The sequence below is a fragment of the Felis catus genome, chromosome C1 (assembly GCF_018350175.1).
Source record: "Felis catus isolate Fca126 chromosome C1, F.catus_Fca126_mat1.0, whole genome shotgun sequence".
In the NCBI taxonomy this organism is placed as follows: domain Eukaryota; kingdom Metazoa; phylum Chordata; class Mammalia; order Carnivora; family Felidae; genus Felis; species Felis catus.
The window spans coordinates 220,969,807-220,989,638 of record NC_058375.1 but is presented as its reverse complement, the minus strand read 5'-3'; the positions used below and the strand labels follow the sequence as shown (position 1 = coordinate 220,989,638).

The 19,832-nt window shown below is 50.4% G+C and overlaps 2 protein-coding genes and 1 pseudogene across 10 annotated transcripts in view; 1 reads left to right on the top strand and 2 right to left on the bottom strand.

Moving 5' to 3' along the window:
• Nucleotides 1-7,639, bottom strand: part of PPP1R7 (protein phosphatase 1 regulatory subunit 7) — a 28,970-nt gene extending 21,331 nt beyond the window's left edge. For 2 of the 5 annotated variants that reach the window (XM_006935748.3, XM_023259999.2), the window contains exons 1-3: nucleotides 7,505-7,639; nucleotides 4,551-4,691; nucleotides 384-439 (exon numbers count right to left, since the gene is read on the bottom strand). In XM_006935748.3, coding sequence (XP_006935810.1) covers nucleotides 384-439; nucleotides 4,551-4,691; nucleotides 7,505-7,556 — 249 coding nt within the window. In that variant the 5' untranslated portion in view covers nucleotides 7,557-7,639. Of the gene's footprint in view, nucleotides 1-383; nucleotides 440-4,550; nucleotides 4,692-7,106; nucleotides 7,156-7,504 lie in introns of those variants that run through there. The other 3 variants (XM_003991306.4, XM_045034742.1, XM_045034743.1) reach the window with 3 other exon arrangements.
• LOC102901818 lies at nucleotides 1,175-2,221 on the bottom strand (annotated as a pseudogene).
• Nucleotides 7,640-7,652: 13 nt separating the features above from the next.
• Nucleotides 7,653-19,832, top strand: part of PASK (PAS domain containing serine/threonine kinase) — a 41,274-nt gene continuing 29,094 nt past the window's right edge. For 3 of the 5 annotated variants that reach the window (XM_045034733.1, XM_019838992.3, XM_006935745.4), the window contains exons 1-3: nucleotides 8,346-8,612; nucleotides 9,058-9,138; nucleotides 18,680-19,064. In XM_045034733.1, coding sequence (XP_044890668.1) covers nucleotides 18,707-19,064 — 358 coding nt within the window. In that variant the 5' untranslated portion in view covers nucleotides 8,346-8,612; nucleotides 9,058-9,138; nucleotides 18,680-18,706. Of the gene's footprint in view, nucleotides 7,772-8,345; nucleotides 8,613-9,057; nucleotides 9,139-18,679; nucleotides 19,065-19,832 lie in introns of those variants that run through there. The other 2 variants (XM_006935746.4, XM_006935747.4) reach the window with 2 other exon arrangements.

Here is a 19,832-nt window from a genome sequence, read left to right as displayed (position 1 = left end):
CGCAGCAGCCCCGTGGGCAGGAGCTGTGATGAGTCTGCCCTCCCTGGGGGTCTCCTGCACACTGAGCTGTTGACGCTCAGTGTGTTTCAGATGCCGGGATGGCCAGGACCCCCACGACTTACAAAGTCGTCACCTGACCCACTGGTGGCATTTAGGAGCCAAGGGCGTTTCGTCTGCTGCCCAGCCCTCTGGTCACACAGAAATGGGTTTCAGTCACGGGTGTTAAAAACAAGGACAGAAAGGATCTGACCCAACCAAGGGGACTCAGACGACCTCGCCTAGGGTAATCACTTACTAATCCAGCACCTCCACAGAAGATACCCTGACGGCCAGAGCGGTCCGTCACCAGGCCCCCTGAGGCTGGCTCCAGCAGGTGGCATTACCTCTGCATCTCTGTCCAGGTTAATGGTTTCCATATCCACGGGCAGCTCTTGTCCTTCTGAAAAAATAAGGAAAAAAGCCCATTCAGAGCCCGAATGTCAGTGGAGCTGGGACTCAGGCTGCCTGGCTCACAGAGCTGAATCAGTGCAGAGGAGACGCCAATGGGTGGTGCGGGGGCCCTGGATGGCGTGGCCGGCTTAACACCAGTTCCGATAATGGTCACCATTCGAGCATTCTGACTTTCCTGAATTGGGTGACTGGCAAAAGTCTCCAAATTTCCATCTGTGCCAGTGAACTTGCCAGGGAAGGAAATGTAGTCTGAAGCTGCTTGCAGGGAGGACGGTGGCGGGGGGACGGGGGTGGGGGTGGTGGCTGCCCAGAGCTGCACAGCTGGCAGCAGCCTGCTCTTCCCTGACCTTTCCTTTCTCGTCTGTGGCCACATGTCAGACCATCTGAATATGGATCATGCTGGGCATGTCAGATGTGCTAGGATGTGCCTTTTATTGCTTTGGAAAGTGGCCTGGCATCTCGAAACGCTAGTCTGCCGAGAGGAAAACACAATAGAGCACAGCTCAGCAGACGGACCGGAGAGCCCTAACAAGGGAAACACGCTTTTCCCCCACGGGGGGCCCGGCCCAGCAGAAGGCCAGCCCACCCCGGTGCCCGAGGAGAGCCCCGAGAAGCCCTCTTCATTTCCTCTGAACCGCAGAAGCATGCGTGTCTGAAAGGATTCGATGCTTTAAAAAAGTAACAGTCGTTCTTTGATTTCATCAATTGTCTTACGATTCCCCCCATTCCCCTCCCCCCCGCCCCGTCTACTTTTATTAGGATCTGAATAAGGGCATATATTGTGACTGGATGACATTTCTCTAATGTCCCTTTCTGCTCTTGCAATTTTTGGCTGAAGAAACTGGGCCGCCTGGCTGTGACACTCCTGTGGGAGTGGGTAACCTCCGCTCTCCCAGATCTCCCGCAAATCGGTCGTTCCCAGTGCTGTCCTGCCCGGCTCCCACCGCCGCCTCTGCCCTGTGGGGGAGCTGTGCTGGCTTCTGTGGTGGCTCGCGGCTGTAGCCCTCAGGCCTCCCAAGGACCAAGGCCGGAGGTCCGTCCGCTGCTCAGTCTGGCCCCTTGACTGGAGGCAGCAGAGAGGTGCACGCCACTCGGACCGGACCCGGCAGCGTAAGCACCGGCTGGCACCGGCTGAGTTCAGATTCCTAACTGTGCCTGTTCCACAACGGCCAGTTTAAAAGTATGTCGTTTAGTATGGTTTGTCATTTACTAGAGTTTTTTTTTTCACTTTTAGCAAAAACTCTGTAAAAAAAAAAAAAAGTCTTTTCATTTTCTATTCTTAGCACAAATTTTAATTCTTCCCAGTAGAACTCAAACGTCTTGAACTCCTTTCAGAGTCATCCAAAACCTGAACTTCCTCTACGTCTGGATAAAAAAATCCATTCACAAATGAGCCGTGCAATCCGATCACCCTTTTTGACTTTGAACTTTCCTTTGCCAAAATTAAATCGTACAACAGCCACGTTTCCTCTATAATCTTCACCCGTGACGCCAGCTTCTACGTCCGTGAAGTGCTTCGCAGCTAAGCCAGAATGGCGAGCTACCCTTCCACGGCACCCAGAGGCAAGAGTGTTTCCACAAGGGTTTTCTCCATAGGTGGTACTGTATAATCACGGGCACTGCACAGGCCATAGGTCGTAGCCCGCAGCCCGCGCAGACCCCTCGGTCAAAGCGGTGGCGTGCTCCGAGGGCAGGACGAAGCAGAGCCTCGCGGTGTCCTCCGCGGGCCGAGCCCGCTTGCTGGGGGAGATGGTGCGTATGTCACCTCAGTGCAGGGTGTGGCAGAGCAGAACGTGAGAAAAGACAGCAGCACAGGGGGCAAGTGGAGCCAGAGTCACTTGCTGTAACTTATAGAGGATATCAACCAACCTAGGAACGAAGTAAAAGGAGTTGGGCAAAACCAAGAGAAATAGCCAAATTACCCCTCAGCCCAAGGCAGCACAAATGCAGTGTCCATGAACTCAGGAAGCTGCAACGAAGGCAGGTGTCCAGGCCACCCAGTGTCCAAAGCAGGGCGCCAGGAGAGTCCAGGGCAGGTGCAGACAATGGAGCAGGGCCCGTGGGTGGAAACCGGGCCCGGGCTCTCCTCAGGACAGGTGCTCACACAGCGTAAAGTGCTTCTGTCTGTCCATCCAGCACATAGGGCAGGCCCCTCAAAACATCAGCTTAACCTCTGAGACAGTCGCCAGCCTAGAATGTTTTCCCAAATGTACCATGTATTTACTGATCTTTTGGAAAAAAAAAAAAAAAAAAAAAAAAAAAAAGAAGCTAGGGAAAATAGGTGAAAGGTAACAGTCGACATGTTTGAATTTGTTTTATTTGAACTTAGCACTTAGACAAATACAAGTGGGAGTGAGTCCTGGTTTCTCTTAAGGACTTATAAAAATGTATATTCCCAGAGCGCTTCTAATCAGCCAGCGGTCTGGAGGAAGGAACTCTGGATTTGACAAGCTGCGCTCAAGTTCAGCTCCTCTACTCTGTCACCACGAGCCCTTGGGCAGGCCACAGGGAGCAGGTCTCACCACCCAGGGAGAGGAGCCCCATGACAGGGCCCCACCGCCTCTCCGGTTCTCCACGAGCGCCAGGTGTTCAGACGCCGAGAGCAGGCGACGCTCCCACTCTCTCGGTCGTCTGTGACTCAGTCAAGACGGTAACGAAAGCTCTCATCCATCACTCCCGGGTACGTATTCCACCCACATCACTTCCAGAATATCGACTCTGGCATTCCAAAGTAAACGTGGCTGATACTTTCATGGTAATCTCCTTTTGCCTTAAAATTAGGTTGCCATAGTTACCAATCATCCTCACTGGCACAGAGCACAATGTTATTTTAAAAATTAGTCTTGTTTTCTTATAAATTTGTGTTTTCTTGTTATCATAAGGGTAGTTCATGACTATTAACACCTTAGAAGTCCACACATTGTATATAAATCTAGAAAACGCAGAAAGTACAAGACCCTCTCACACCTGCTGTTCGGAGACCCTCAACTGAAACTTGATGTGTTTTCTCTGTTAAGTATGTTAAAACTTACATATTACTAATATTTTTAACAATAAAATTTTAACGTGCATACTGTTTTGTAATTTGCTACTCTCACCTAATAACACACCTTGGACATCTTTCTGTCTGCTCCTATGCTCTGTCTCACTTCTTTTCTTCTTCTTCTTTTTTTTTAATGCTTACGTAGTCTTGGGAGAGAGCGACCGAGTGCGAACAGGCGAGGGGCAGAGAGCAAGGGAGACACAGAATCCGAAGCAGGCTCCGGGCTCTGAGCTGTCAGCACAGAGCCCGACGCGGGGCTTGAACTCACGGACCGTGAGATCATACCAGAGCCGAAGTTGGACGCTCAACCGACTGAGCCACCCAGGCGCCCCTGTCTCACTTCTTTTCAATGTAAATCTATTTTCTAACCAAAGATCATGGTTGGTAGGGTGAAAAACCACCCATTATGGACTGAGAATTTACTTTTCTCATCTGTAAGTTAATTTTGTTGCTGTTAATCACTAAAACAATAGGAGGCTATGGAGATAGTTTCCACCTAAGACAATTTTTCAAACATCTAGGTATCTTAGGAGTCAATTCCTGCCTGGAAGTATGGTGAAGCAGGACTCAAACGACTTCTCCAAAATACTAAGAGTGCTATTCTGAAATTAGTGTATGTTACTACGATAGGAAACAAAAGCATCATCAGCCAAATATTTACTTCACATCTCGCTTTCTGAATATACGGTTAATAACGCGATTTTCTGATCCTGCTCCAGGTGCCACGCTGGCACCAGTAACATTAGCAGTCGTGTTTGCCTTCGGTGCAATTCCAAAGAGATGCATCCTGCCTGCGGATGCCGTCCACAAGTCAGCTCACTAAGGCAGTACCACAGAGGGCGCACGCCCCCAGAGCACACGGCCACCAGCCCCCAGAGGGCCTCCAACGTTGCATCAGCGGAACGAGAGCTCGCCAAACGAACCCCTTCTCGCACAGCAGTCCTCCCGCCGCCCTTGCCTCCCCAACACCCACCGTGGGGTGGGTGTTGGGTGGATCGCGTGCAACATGGCCGCACCCACCCCGCCTCCCGCCCTTAGTGAGTGAAAGGCTCTTAACTCGGCCTGGTACCTTCTGGGTCTTCCTCCCCCTGCTCCTCTCCGTCCTTCAGGCTGTGCTCGCTGAGGTCTGCCACTATACCGCCGCTCTGCTTCTTCCCCTCTTCATCGCCAGACTCTTCAGATTCGACTCGCCTGTCAACTGAATGCACGCACATCAGTAAGAATTCACAGCCACTTTATGTGACTTTCTGAAGAACACAGAATAGACTGATATCCAGTTGTAACTCAAAAAGGCTTCATTCAGAATCGTTCGTTGAATTCAGTTCAACAAACACCTGTATTCCATTTCTTGGGCGCCACCTGCAGCGCACAGAGGTGGGGACAACTTGAGTGGGGGAAGGCAGAGCAGGGAGGACACAGGGGTCCGAAGATGAGTAACATACTGTTCCTGCCCTCGAGAAGACTGAAGAATTACCAGGTGTTCTGAAGGCCCTGGGTCATTTGTGACCGAACGTACTGACAGCGACGCAATGAAGTACCTCCTGCGCGGCTCACTTTCAGCCTGGACATCCGTGTACAGGGGACCGTGTGACCCTCCCACCACATACCTTCATCCACGCTCCACTATCCATTTGGCCAAGAAAACCAGCCCCGTCACAGGCCCACGTTCTGAAAGAAATCAAGACTAACTCAAATCAGACTGTGGGCGGGAGGGGGGGGGGGCTGTAATGACAAAGGAGAAGACAGCCAGTAGTGCCAACTGCCCCACATAGAGGTCACTGATGCCAAACACCAGCACACAGTGATACCAGCCGAGAGTTTTGAAAGGCTGGTAAATAAATATTTTTTGAATTAATAAATAAGGCAATGACTAAGTATAGCAGACTGATAAAAATTCTTTGGGGAGACTGTCACATCATTTTCCTTTCTCCTAACATTTTCCATGACCTGTCTTGGAATCTGGAAGAGCTGAAACACTAATGAATTACTGGGAGTTATCAACCATACCGGAAGCATTTTCTTTCCTGCCTACGGCTATCCACAGAGGGGTGTGCTCTTTGAGGACAGGAGTTCTACTTCTCCTTTCTGTCTCCTCCTGGGCCTAGGAAAACAGCACCCGGGAAAGGACTGCTGGATAAAACCAAGTCCTTACGAAATCCAGCTCCCAAACCTCCAAATCCATTCCTTCTTCCCCACCCTGGCAACTGCCAGGCCTCCCGACTGGTCTCTCGGTGGCTTTTCTGGCTCTGTCGAATCCATTCTGCATTGCCAGAGAATCTGATTTGATTCTAAAATCCAAATCTGATCTTTGACTCCAAGTTTCTGGAATGTTTCTGGCTCCAGCTGAGATTTCAATTTGCCCTTAGAGACATAGCGTTGGCAGGTTCTCTCCTTTTCCGGCCTCACTCTCCTCATCTGTAGAAGGCTAGTTTAGGACCCATTTACCAGAGGCGCTGCCAGGGCTAAAGTTGAAAAGGCACAAAAGCAGCAGTCAGCATGTGTGTGACACGCAGTCAACACTAAGGAAACTAGTGATCACCAGGCACAGGGCACTCTGTGGTCATGGCGAAGGGAGAGCAAGTTCTACTGGGAGATGGGGTGGCGTGGCTGAGACCAGGGTGGCAGGGACCTAGCTAATGAAACCTGGGACTCTATCCTGAAGGCAGCAGAGGGTCTGGAGCATGGGACAGTAGATCAGAATATAAGGCGACTTTGGGACACTGGGAAATGGGGTGGTTCAAAGTCTCGGCAGAGGGAACGGAAGAGATACTGAAGACTTAAGAGATACTAAGGATATAGAGTCACCAGAACTGATTAATTGGATGGCTGGGAGTGGGAGAGAGAGATCACCTAGGTTTTGTATTTTCCTTTTCCCAAGACATGGAAACAGCTGAAGCGGAAGGAGTAGACTGGGACGCGGGGAGTCGAGGAGAGCAGACAGGAAGCGGCACTTTCTTGCTTAAAAGGATCCAAGACCCTTCACCAAGGTCCACCGTGACCCTCTCTTGCCACCCTCCTCCAACAGGACTGTTATTCTTGGCCAAATTTTCTTCCAGGCAGACCGCATTCTTTTCACAGCTCTTTGCCTTTGTCTTTCTCTCTCCTGAAATGATCTTTGATCTCTCCCCAACCTGGTGATTTGTAGTTATCTGTCAAGGCTCAGCTCAGAGGTGGCTTTGGCTGGGCAGCCATCACTCCAAACAGGCCAGCTCCTCTCCGCACCCCGCCTCCCTTCTTACCACTAGTTTACCCATCAGACAGTGGCTGCTCTTCTGGAGCTCTGACCTCATCCCCACTTCCCCTCCAAACCGGCAGAGCCCAAAGCATATAAGCACTAGGAAAACATGACTGACTCTCCAACTGCTGTGTGTATATAACTATATGCACACACAATATGCATGTGATTTTTTTCAACAAAGCTACAGAGTTGACTTTAGTCTTTTTGGAACTAGAATAGTTTTTAAACCAGGCATCCCCTCTGCAGAACTCAACCTCTCGGCTCCTTGCCACCCGTCCCCCACAACACATTTGCTTAAGAGAGGACTCTCCTCCACCTCCACCACGTTCACCCACGAGCCGACTGGGGCAGGTCCCATGGGGCCGTGCGCCTTACTTTTCCAGGTAGCTGCCCAAGGGACCGACCCCATGGGCCAGGCTCAGAGAGAGGTTCGGTACGAGGCTCCCGCCAGCTGGTGGACGCCGGGGCTGTCGAACCACCGCGTCGTCAGTCCCCACCCACTCTACTGCCCCGCCGCTCTCCCCTCCCACTGGCCGTGGGTCCGGCGCCTCCTGGCCGCCAGCGCCTTCCTGACTGCCGCAGTCTCGGCCCGGGGTCCCGGGGTCCCGGGCCGACCCTGCCCCGCGGAGCCGGCTGGCAGCTGTCAGGGCGCGCGGCGGGGCCCAGGCCACGGCCAGAGGCGGGAAGTCCCGTTTTTCTCAGGCAGGACCGGCGCGGGCCGCTGCCTCCCCGCCCGCGGGGCCCTTGGGCCGCCGCCCCACGCAGCCACTCACCCTCCATCATCTCCTGCGACTGTTGCTGGCCCGCGCCGCGTTCCGCCGCCATGTTGGCTGCTCTTCCCCTTTCCGGAATCTGTGGCCTCAGGCCCCTCAGCCAATCAGGGCTCCCGACTCAGTGCTGCTCAGCCAATGGAATCCCACCCCAGGTTTGAACCCCCGACGCGCCTGCGCAGCCTCCACGCCTCATGGGAGTTGTAGTCCATTCGCGAGGCCATGCGGGCCTCAGCCCCAGGAGTAGCCAGCCTCACCTCCCAGGGACAGGTAATCTGAGAGCGCACCGGAGGCTTCTGGAGGCGAGGAGCGGGGAAGAAGACAGGGGCGGTCGGGGTCTCATGCACGGAGCCGTGGCTGCAGGCGAGCGGAGAGAAGAATCTGGGAAATGCTTGGGGCTCATCGAGGGTCTCTGCGTGGGGCTGCAAAGTGCGGGCCAGTCGAGGGCGTGCCGGCCCCTCCGGGGCTCAGAGGTTGCGTCTGTACAGTGGCCAATTTCGTCCCGATGTCGCCGCGCGGATTTAGTCCGTGTGAAGGGATGGCCTCCAGTTAACGCTCAGCGCAGGGCGCCCGCTCTCGTGCCAGAGTCGGAGCCGAGGCCAGGGGCCGGGGCCCGAGCACCGGGGGCCAGCTCCACCCGCAGGTGCGGGGACAGCCTCTCGGGGGTCCAGGACGTCGACCCAGCCCACTGTGAGCCGCAGCCTCTGTCGGTCCCTCGGTCCCTCGGCCCCTCGGGCGTGCGTGGCCCGTGAGGGATCCCCCCCGCGCCCCCCACCTCCGAGGCCGCAGAGAGGCGAGCTGCGCACTGCTCACCCTTCCGGATTCGGAGACCCGAGGAAACGGTGTCGGTCAGACCCCGCGGGCGGAGGCGCCGTCTTTTTTGGCTCCTCCGAGGCGCCGTAAAGGGAGTCCGGTGCGTCCCTAGCAACCGTTAGCGCCGGCTTCCCCGCGCAAGCTCGCCGAGTCCCGCCCACAAGCACTCGTGGTTGGCTCGTAGGGCCTGTCAATCGGCACGAGTCGTTCTGCGATTGGCCGGTGGGGCCGGAGGCGAGGATGCGCTCCTTCCCGGCGGGTGAAGCGAACTTGGCTGGGAGACCCTGGCAGGCCCCAGGTGAGATGCCTGCACTGGAGAGAGCCAGCCCGCGACCCGCTGGCTCCTGGCGCGGCCCGGGGACGAGCCGCACCCGAGCCCTGCGTCCCCTTCGCGTGGCTGCGGCTGGTGGTGGCCCGCTGCCGCCTTGCCGCCGTTTGCGGCGCCCTGGGGCCCTAGGGCCCTGGGACCCGGCCGGGGCCTAACCCCACCGGCGCGCCGTCCACCCCAGAGTTGGCCGCGAGTGTTTTGTTTACCTCGTGTTGCCTGTTCCCCCTTCTGGATGGCGAGTCCGGGAGAACAGGGGCCGCCTCCTGCTCTCCGCTGCTCTCCAGCGTCGAGAACAGTGCCTGCCAGCGGGTATTTGTGGCATGAACGCCCACTGCTTCCCCCATCTCCATTTGGGTGTCGCATACAAACCTGGCTTTATCCTGAACCTTGTCTTCACCGGCTTTTCTTTTCCCAGAGCATGGCAGCGGCCTGAGCGGGAAACTTGGGATGCCGTCTTGATGCCTTTCCTTCTGTGCTCATCACCCAGTGTATCTAGGTCAGTTCTGTGCCAAGTTTTGTCTGTGTGTTCCTGTCTCCGTCTTTCTGCCACTGCTTTGTTTTATTTATTTTTTAATTTTTTTATTTTTTCACTTTACATATGCAACTTTATTTTTTTTTCAATATATGAAATTTATTGTCAAATTGGTTTCCATACAACACCCAGTGCTCGTCCCCAAAGTGCCCTCCTCAATACCCATCACCCACCCTCTCCTCCCTCCCACCCCCCATCAACCCTCAGTTTGTTCTCAGTTTTTAAGAGTCTCTTATGCTTTGGCTCTCTCCCACTCTAACCTCTTTTTTTTTTTTTTTCCTTCCCCTCCCCCATGGGTTTCTGTTAAGTTTCTCAGGATCCAAATAAGAGTGAAAACATATGGTATCTGTCTTTCTCTGTATGGCTTATTTCACTTAGCATAACACTCTCCAGTTCCATCCACGTTGCTACAAATGGCCATATTTCATTCTTTCTCATTGCCACGTAGTACTCCATTGTGTATATAAACCACAATTTCTTTATCCATTCATCAGTTGATGGACATTTAGGCTCTTTCCATAACTTGGCTATTGTTGAGAGTGCTGCTATAAACATTGGGGTACAAGTGCCCCTATGCATCAGTACTCCTGTATCCCTTCTGTAAATTCCTAGCAGTGCTATTGCTGGGTCATAAGGTAGGTATATTTTTAATTTTTTGAGGAAACTCCACACTGTTTTCCAGAGTGGCTGTACCAGTTTGCATTCCCACCAACAGTGAAAGAGGGTTCCCGTTTCTCCACATCCTCTCCAGCATCTATAGTCTCCTGATTTGTTCATTTTGGCCACTCTGACTGGCGTGAGGTGATATCTGAGTGTGGTTTTGATTTGTATTTCCCTGATGAGGAGCGACGTTGAGCATCTTTTCGTGTGCCTGTTGGCCATCCGGGTGTCTTCTTTAAAGAAGTGTCTATTCATGTTTTCTGCCCATTTCTTCACTGGGTTATTTGTTTTTCGGGTGTGGAGTTTGGTGAGCTCTTTATAGATTTTGGATACTAGCCCTTTGTCCGATATGTCATTTGCGAATATCTTTTCCCATTCCGTTGGTTGCCTTTTAGTTTTGTTGGTTGTTTCCTTTGCTGTGCAGAAGCTTTTTGTCTTCATAAGGTCCCAGTAGTTCATTTTTGCTTTTAATTCCCTTGCCTTTGGGGATGTGTTGAGTAAGAGATTGCTACAGCTGAGGTCAGAGAGGTCTTTTCCTGCTTTCTCCTCTAGGGTTTTGATGGTTTCCTGTCTCACATTCAGGTCCTTTACCCATTTTGAGTTTATTTTTGTGAATGGTGTGAGAAAGTGGTGTAGTTTCAATCTTCTGCATGTTGCTGTCCAGTTCCCTCAGCACCATTTGTTAAAGAGACTGTCTTTTTTCCATTGCATGTTCTTTCCTGCTTTGTCAAAGATTAGTTGGCCATATGTTTGTGGGTATTAGTTCTGGGGTTTCTATTCTATTCCATTGGTCTATGTGTCTGTTTTTGTGACAATACCATGCTGTCTTGATGATTACAGCTTTGTAGTAGAGGCTAAAGTCTGCGATTGTGATGCCTCCTGCTTTGGTCTTCTTCTTCAAAATTACTTTGGCTATTAGGGGCCTTTTGTGGTTCCATATCAATTTTAGGATTGCTTGTTCTAGTTTCGAGAAGAATGCTGGTACAATTTTGATTGGGATTGCATTGAATGTGTAGATAGCTTTGGGTAGTATTGACATTTTGACAATATTTATTCTTCCAATCCATGAGCATGGAATGTTTTTCCATTTCTTTATATCTTCTTCAATTTCCTTCATAAGCTTTCTATAGTTTTCAGCATACAGATCTTTTACATCTTTGGTTAGATTTATCCCTAGGTATTTTATGCTTCTTGGTGCAATTGTGAATGGGATCAGTTTTTTTATTTTTCTTTCTGTTGCTTCATTATTAGTGTATAAGAATGCAACTGATTTCTGTACATTGATTTTGTATCCTGCAACTTTGCTGAATTCATGTATCAGTTCTAGCAGACTTTTGGTGGAGTCTATCGGATTTTCCATGTATAATATCATGTCATCTGCAAAAAGTGAAAGCTTGATTTCATCTTTGCCAATTTTGATGCCTTTGATTTCCTTTTGTTGTCTGATTGCTGATGCTAGAACTCTCAACACTATGTTAAACAACAGCGGTGAGAGTGGACATCCCTGTCGTGTTCCTGATCTCAGGGAAAAAGCTCTCAGTTTTTCCCCATTGAGGATGATGTTAGCTGTGGGCTTTTCATAAATGGCTTTTATGATGTTTAAGTATGTTCCTTCTATCCTGACTTTCTCGAGGGTTTTTATTAAGGAAGTTGCTGAATTTTGTCAAAGGCCTTTTCTGCATCGATTGACAGGATCATATGGTTCTTTTCTTTTATTAATGTGATGTATCACATTGATTGATTTGCTAATGTTGAACCAGCCCTGCATCCCAGGAATGAATCCCACTTGATCATGGTGAATAATTCTTTTTATATGTTGTTGAATTCGATTTGCTAGTATCTTATTGAGAATTTTTGCATCCATATTCATCAGGGATACTGGCCTGTAGTTCTCTTTTTTTAATGGGTCTCTGTCTGGTTTAGGAATCAAAGTAATACTGGCTTCATAGAATGAGTCTGGAAGTTTTCCTTCCCTTTCTATTTCTTGGAATAGCTTGAGAAGGATAGGTATTATCTCTGCTTTAAACGTCTGGTAGAACTCCCCTGGGAAGCCATCTGGTCCTGGACTCTTATTTGTTGGGAGATTTTTGATGACCGATTCAATTTCTTTGCTGGTTATGGGTCTGTTCAAGCTTTCTACTTTCTCCTAATTGAGTTTTGGAAGCATGTGGGTGTTCAGGAATTTGTCCATTTCTTCCAGGTTGTCCAATTTGTTGGCATATAATTTTTCATAGTATTCCCTGATAATTGCTTGTATCTCTGAGGGATTGGTTGTAATAATTCCATTTTCATTCATGATTTTATCTATTTGGGTCATCTCCCTTTTCTTTTTGAGAAGCCTGGCTAGAGTTTTATCAATTTTGCTTATTTTTTCAAAAAACCAACTCTTGGTTTCGTTGATCTGCTCTACAGTTTTTTTAGATTCTATATTGTTTATTTCTGCTCTGATCTTTATTATTTCTCTTCTTCTCTGGGTTTGGGCTGTCTGTGCTGTTCTGCTTCTATTTCCTTTAGGTGTGCTGTTAGATTTTGTATTTGGGATTTTTCTTGTTTCTTGAGATAGGCCTGGATTGCAATGTATTTTCCTCTCAGGACTGCCTTCGCTGCATCCCAAAACGTTTGGATTGTTGTATTTTCATTTTCGTTTGTTTCCATATATTTTTTAATTTCTTCTCTAATTGCCTGGTTGACCCACTCATTCGTTAGTAGGGTGTTCTTTAACCTCCATGCTTTTGGAGGTTTTCCAGACTTTTTCCTGTGGTTGATTTCAAGCTTCATAGCATTGTGGTCTGAAAGTATGCATGGTATGATTTCAATTCTCGTATACTTATGAAGGGCTGTTTTGTGACCCAGTATGTGATCTATCTTGGAGAATGTTCCATGTGCACTCGAGAAGAAGGTATATTCTGTTGCTTTGGGATGCAGAGTTCTAAATACATCTGCCAAGTCCATCTGATCCAATGTCTCATTCAGGGCCCTTGTTTCTTTATTGACCGTGTGTCTAGATGATCTATCCATTTCTGTAAGTGGGGTGTTAAAGTCCCCTGCAATTACCACATTCTTATCAATAAGGTTGCTTATGTTTGTGAGTAATTGTTTTATATATTTGGGGGCTCCTGTATTCTTTCTGCCACTGCTTTAATGTAAGACCTTGTATTTCTTGCCTGTATTACTTGCCTCCCCACCATCCCCCACCTCCTTTGCTCCTGGAGTGATATTTGTAAACTGCCAATCTGGTCATGTTACTCCCAAGTGTAGACAATCTTTGGTAAGAAGTCCAGACTGCTTGGGCAGGCTTAGGAAGCCCTGGGAGTTATGCCTGACTTTTCCAGGCCATCTCCACCCACTTTCCTGTGTCCCAAACTCCCCAGGGTACTGTGGGAATCTTTGTCTTAAGGTGCCTCTGTCTGCCTGGAAGGCTTCTTCATCCCAGTTTTCAGTGCTCAGCTCTGCTGGTGCCTCCTCCAGGAAGGCTTTATTGCCCTTTCAGGTCTGGGAAGTGCCTTTTGCTTCCCTCTCCCCACCTCATCGCAGCAGCTGTCACCCTAGATATTCTTTAGGATGCCTCCAGGGGAGAGACACAGATGGTCTTGGAAAGGCTCCGAGTAGTTATTGGTCCCAAACCTGAAGTCCAGAGGAAGGAGGATTTTAGGGTGGGTTTATCCAGTGGCTCAAAATGCCATCCTTGCCATCCTCTGCTTTGCTCTCCATCATGTTGGCTTCTCCCTGAGGCCGGTTCTGCACCTGGTTGTACAGCAGTGGTGGGATCAGTTGGAGCTGTTTGCTTCCCAGCTTGTGTTCTAGTGGGAGAAAGATGGTTGTTTCCAAAGGTTCACCCATAAGAGCAAAGGGTACTTTCCCAGAAGCTCCCTGCAAATCTCTTCTTGCTTCTGTTTGGTCTCAGGGGTCCGGGGTGGAGGGGGGCACTCATGCCTTCTGAAATCAAAACTAGCAACAGCAATGGAATTACTCTTAGACACCGTCAGGTGCTGTCTGGTTCAACTTCCTGTATCTTCTGCTCAGAGCAGGTACAGAGGAAAAAGCAAAACCCAGAAAAATGATCCTGAAAACATAGGGTTGGACTTGCAGGTGTTTCTGGTTGGCATTTGAGTTAAACCTGTGAAAACAGGAGCGTTTGAAGGTTGATGAAGCCAGGTCGTGTGTGCTCTCAGAGGACAGCATCTCTATGGTAGAATTATTACGTTTTGCTGATGTAGTCGGTGTACAATTGTCATGATTATGCTTATAAAATTAAACCTTTTTTATAGGTTTATTGGCCATTAGGGCTTCCTCTTCTTGTTGAATGAAATCCTTGTTTTCATTTTTCTATAGAACTGGGTGTGTCTTTTAGAATTTTGTAAATTTTTAAAAAATGTTTATTTTTGGGAGGGGAGGAGGGGCAGAGAGAGAGGGAGACACAGAATCTGAAGCAGGCTCTGAGCTGTCAGCACAGAGCCGGACTTGGGACTCGAACTCATGAACCATGAGATCATGGCCTGAGCCGAAGTCGGATGCTTAATTGACTGAGCCACCCAGGTGCCCTAGAATTTTGTAAATTTTAAATGATTGACCTTTTAAACTATACTGGATATTTTCTGGTGATATATGTGTGGCAAATATCTTCTCCCAACCTGTGGTTTATTTCTATCATTTGGTTTGTGTGTGTGTGTGCGTGTGTCTATATGTGTGTTTACGTATGTGAACAGGTGTTCTCAACTTTAATGCTAAATTTTCAATCTTATGTTGCAGGTAGAGCTTTTTGTGTCTTGTTGAAGAAAACTCTCCTTGCCCAAAACTTACAGACGGTCTTTCTAATTGTCTTCTAAAAGCCTAGTGTTTTGACTTTGACAAGTTAAGTCTTTCACATCCTGGACACCGCTTTGCGCATTTGGCGTGTGGCCAGCTCTGCTGTGACCGTCCTGGTCTGGAGGCGGAGCCACTTTGGCCTCCCCGTGTGCTGGTGGCTGGGTTCTTCCAGCCACGGGCCCTCCCGCAGGCGCGGGTCCGGGACAAGGGTCCGGGGCTCGGGCCCGCGCAGGCCTGCGGCTGGGCACCCGCCTGCTCCTTTGATGGGTTTGGTTATTCCTGCCCAGACACACCCGCCCGGTGAGCACAGCTTCCTGTCGATCTTTCACACCTGGCAGGCCCAGTTGCCCCCTCAGGGGTGTGGACCTGTACATTTATTTCTTTGTTATTGAAGCTCACTCGCTCTTACCTCTTCTGATGTTTCTTCCTCTCCACTCTCCCTCCAGTTAGATCATCTCAGCCTGAATCTCTTAACTTCTCTCTCATGATCTTATGTTCTTGCATTCTGCGTTATTTATTCACATAGATCTTCCAATCCTCGGATTTTCTTTTCAGCTGTGACTACCTGCCTGTCTTACTCCTCCAATGACATTAAAAATTAACTTTATTGAGATAGTTTACAGACAATAAAACATGCTGACGTTAAGTACATAGTTCAGGAGTGTCGGGAGGCTTACCCAACCTCACAGTCACAACCACAGTTGAGTCTGAGGGCCTTTCCATCACCCTCAGAACCCCCTTTGTGCCCGGAATCCACCCCTGCCCTTCCCACCCCTGGTCCCCCACAGCCCCTGCTTGGCCTGCTGCCCCTACAGGCGGGGCCTGTCTGTGCTAGTGCCTGGTGCTTGTGTATGGTAGCTCCTTAAGGGCTTCACTTGCATTTCCCTGGTAACTAATGATGGTGAATGTTTTTCTCATGTGCTTCTTTGTGATTCATGTGCCTCCCTTGGTGAAGTGTCCATTGAAAACCTACATCCTCCACCCTCTTTAAAAATAATCAGGTTATTAGTTTTATGAATCCTTAGGATTTTCTATGTATGTTCTCATGTCCTCTGTGAATCGAGACGGCTTTATGCTCTGCTTTCCAGTATATGTGCCTTTTATTTCTTTTTCTGCCATTGTGTCCTGGCTGTGACCTCCAGGACAGCGCCAGAGAAGAGGCTAGAATGGACGTTTTTACCCTGCTCCTGACCTTGGAAGGCAAGCATATCGCTAGCTATGGGTTCTTCATGTATGTTCTGGATCAGGTAGAGGACATTCTCAACTCCTAACTGTTGAGTGTTTTTTCCCATAAAGGGGTGTTAGATTTTGTCAAATGCTTTTTCAACATCTGTTGATATGATATGATTGTGTGATTTTTCTTCCTTTTTTTTTTTTTCCTTTTTTAGCCTGTTGATATGATGAATTACACTGACTGATTTCCAAATGTTAAACTGGCCTTTTGTTCCTGTGATAAACGCTGCCTGATTGTCACGTATTCTCCTTTCTACTTATTGCCTGGTGGATTTGCTAACACTTTGTTGAGGATTTTTGCATCTTTGTTCACAAGAGTTTTTGGTCTGTGGTTTCCTTTCCTTTTTTTTTTTTTTTTTTTAATATTTATTTATTTTAGAGAGAGAGAGAGAGATAGAGCGCACGAGTACACACAGGCCAGGGAGGGACAGAGAGAGTAGACACAGAATCCAAAGCAGGCTGCAGGCTCTGAGCTGTCAGCACAGAGCCCCACATGGGGCTCGAACCCATGGACCGTGAGATCGTGACCTGAGCCAAAGTCAGACACTCACCCGACTGAGCCACCCAGGTGTCCCTGTGGTTTCCTTTTCTATCGATGTTTTTGTCCAGTTTTGGTATCAGGGTAATGCTGCTCTCAAACACTGGGCTGGATGTGCTCCACTGGTTTTTAATTTCTGGAGGAGTTTGTATAGTATTGTTATTTCCTTCTTAAACGTTTGATAGAATTCACCAGTGAAGCCATCTGGGCTTAGAGATCTTTGTGGGAAAGTTTTTAAATTACATCTTCATTTGTATAATGCTGAAATCGATTCTTTCAGTATGTAGTTATTTTTGAGAAACTCTTGTTCTCACTTTTTGACTCACCTCTTTTACGTTTTAAACATATACCTGGGTACTTCTAACATCTGATGTTCTTGTGGGTCTGGATCTGTTTGATTCTTCTGTAGACTCTCACCGAAGGTACCTGTTTCCCTGTCTTTTTTGTTGAAAGAGAATGTATTTGCTTGTTCTTGATCTTGGAAGCAATCAGGAAGATTGCTTTTGCCAGGGCCCAGGCTCCTGAGCTAGGGCCACACTGTCCCTTGTTGGGGCCCTGGCGTCCTTTCGGGGAGCCCCTGCCTCATTAGGGTGACCTGCTTACAGCTCTGTACAGCTCATGTGCATCTTTCAAAGGTCGTGTCTTTTCTGGGTAGCTCCGAGATGCCGCAGCAGCAATATTCTTAATGAGCTCTAGCTGGTCTGGGATACAGGGCCCGCTCAAGTTACCCAGGCCACTGTATGCTTCATCTTTTTTTTTTTTTCCCTAGAACTTTTATGTTTTGTTTTTAAATTCACCTGGAACTAGTTTTTGTACATGGCAAGTCATAAAGGTGCCACTTTGCCCCTAATTACGCCAACTCCCAAACTGACAGCTCAAGGCTATTAGGCATTTCTAATTCGCGGTAGCAGCTGAGACCCTTGGGTTGTCACAAGCGTGCTGAGAGTTGTGCATTATCGTTGCTCACATTGTGCACAGAAGGGGCTGATGCTGGCAGGCCAGGGGGCTGTGCCGGGGAGCAGCGTTCACCCCCCACCGATCTTCATCGGGTGCCGACATCAATCACAACATCAGTCTGTTTGTGAAATTGATTGTTTTGTCGTCTTTTTTGTTCCTCTGCTGTCCCGACCTCCATTTCTGTGGCTTGCTGGCATGTTTTGATGTCAGCAGCCTTCCATGCTGGTGATAGGAGGGCCTTCAGTTTTCTGTCTATCTAGGGGGCCCCTGCCCCACCGTGCTCAGGAGCTGGCAGCTGAGGTGAGCATTGGCCGGGCCCTAACACCTGAGGGGCCTGGAACGTGAACATACTGGAGATCCCATGCTGTTACCACTGTATGCAAAATTATAGATTGGGCTCAAAGCCGTTAACTGTGAAAGTCACTGCCCTCCTCTTCTGGTGGTGAATCTTCATGAAGGCCTTCAAGCCAGAATAGAACGGGTGGGCGGGGCCTCCTTGGAGTTTGGAGCTGCAATGTGGTGGGGGGGGGGGCAACTGCCTTCCCTTTCCATAGCAGGTCCATCCTGTGGGGCACCCCCGCCTGCTTATTGAAGCCTGGTCTTCCTTGGAAAGGAAGCCCCTCAGCCAGTCCTTGGGCCTGTGTGTGCCCACGAGGGAGCACTGGTGGGGGGAGAGGCCCACGAGGGTCTTGGAAGCAGGTTCCACATACCCTGGCCGGGACCTCCAGACAGTGGTTCTGCAAGATGTCACCATTGGAGGAAATGGTGAAGGACACAGGAGATTTTCCTGTATTTGCTTTCCTTACAACTGCTTGCAAGTATTTAAAAATAAGAAGTTAACAACACAAATGTCTGGTGCCAGCCCATCTCCAGAGTCTGTATGTTGGCTTTGCGTTGCTATTTTGTTGGAAGCCCCATGGATGATTCTGGGTGTGGCTGGTCAGATGCAGTGGATTTGGGGAAAGCTGGGGCCACGCAGAGCCTCACACGCTGGCAGGTGCTCCTGTCGTCGGGAACGCCCTTGGCCTGGGACCGTCTATAGTCGGTGTGCCGGTGTGCCGCTGCAGCCTGGGCCTTCCTTGGAGGTCCCTCCTGGCCTGCTCTGCTCTCTCCTCATTTTCTTCTTTCTTTCCCATCTCTTCCCCTGCGTTTCTCCCGAAGGACTTCTCTTAGCAGGACTTCGGTCCTTCTGGGCTCGCGTTGTAAGCTGGGGGAGGCCGTGGGGTTGAGCTGCTCTCAGCCTCGCGGGGGGATCAGTTGCCTCTTGGCGCTTGTGCTGCAGATGCTGATGGCGTTCGCTTTGTTTTCCAGTTGTTCTCCTGGCCTGCCAGCTCCCCGATGGAGGGCGGAGGCCCCGCCGAGAGCCCTGCCGTGCGGACCACCTCCGAGCCCCGCAGGTCCTCGTCCTCGGCGCACAGACACCTGAGCAGAAGGAATGGGCTGGCGAAGCTGTGCCAGAGCAGGATGGCCCTCTCCGGTACCCGCCCCTTCTGGGCATCGTGGGTGGCGGTGTCGAAAACGCAGGCGAGGGGGCGCTCTGGGCTCTGGCCACTCTGTCTCTTCTTGCTGAGAGGACGCGCTCTGTGTGCGGGCGGCGGTGCCGGCCGAAGCCTCTCCTGCGCCGCCGTGATTCTTAGGCATGAGCCTGTCCTGCGGAGTGTGTGTGAGCGCGACCCTGGGCTGGGCTGCCTTGCAAGTAAGATACAGTTTTGCGGCTTTAGTTCGGTAAATATTTCCCAGCTGCTGGGCTGCAGGCTCATGCTTTCTTCCCAGGTACAGACGAGTAACACGGGCTCGAGGGCAGCTAGCTTTCCAGTGCAGAAGATGGTGCCCGGTGTGGTGGGGGGAGGGGGCAGGAGGTCGAGGCACCTGCTACCCACTCGCTCATGTTTCCCCAAGTTAACTGGTGCCTCCAGAGCCCAGACACCCCCGAGGGGCTCGTTGTCGGAGGGGGTGCTTTGGGAGACAGAGGGGCATGCCTGCAGCCCGGGGCTAGGACACGGGGAGTCTGTTAGGATTGTAGAAGGTCTGGGGCCCAGGGGGCTAGGACACGGGGAGTCTGTTAGGTTGATAGAAGGGCTGGTGCTGGAGGAAAGGTGGAGGTGAGGAACAGTCCCACGGAGGAGGAGGGTTGGAGCCCAAGAAGAGGGCTCACATGCTGGCCTGGAGGCACAGGGTGGGGCTGTTCAGAGGGGAGCAGAGGCTAGGTCCTCCAGGTGAGGGCTGGAAGTTCTGTGGGGTGGGCTGGGCAGGTCTGTGAGGCAGGCAGGTAGCCGCCCTCGCCCTTGGCCTTGGGAGGGAGCATGGGTGGGTGTCTGCTTGGGGAGCAGGGGGCGGAGCTGGGGCCACAGCGCCTGTCTGGTGCTGTAAGGAGATCAGGCCGGGCCTGGGGCAGCCTGGAAGAGGAGGGCCGAGGCTCTGGGCCGTGCAGTTTCCAGGCTCCTAGAATGGTCTGGGGTGGGCC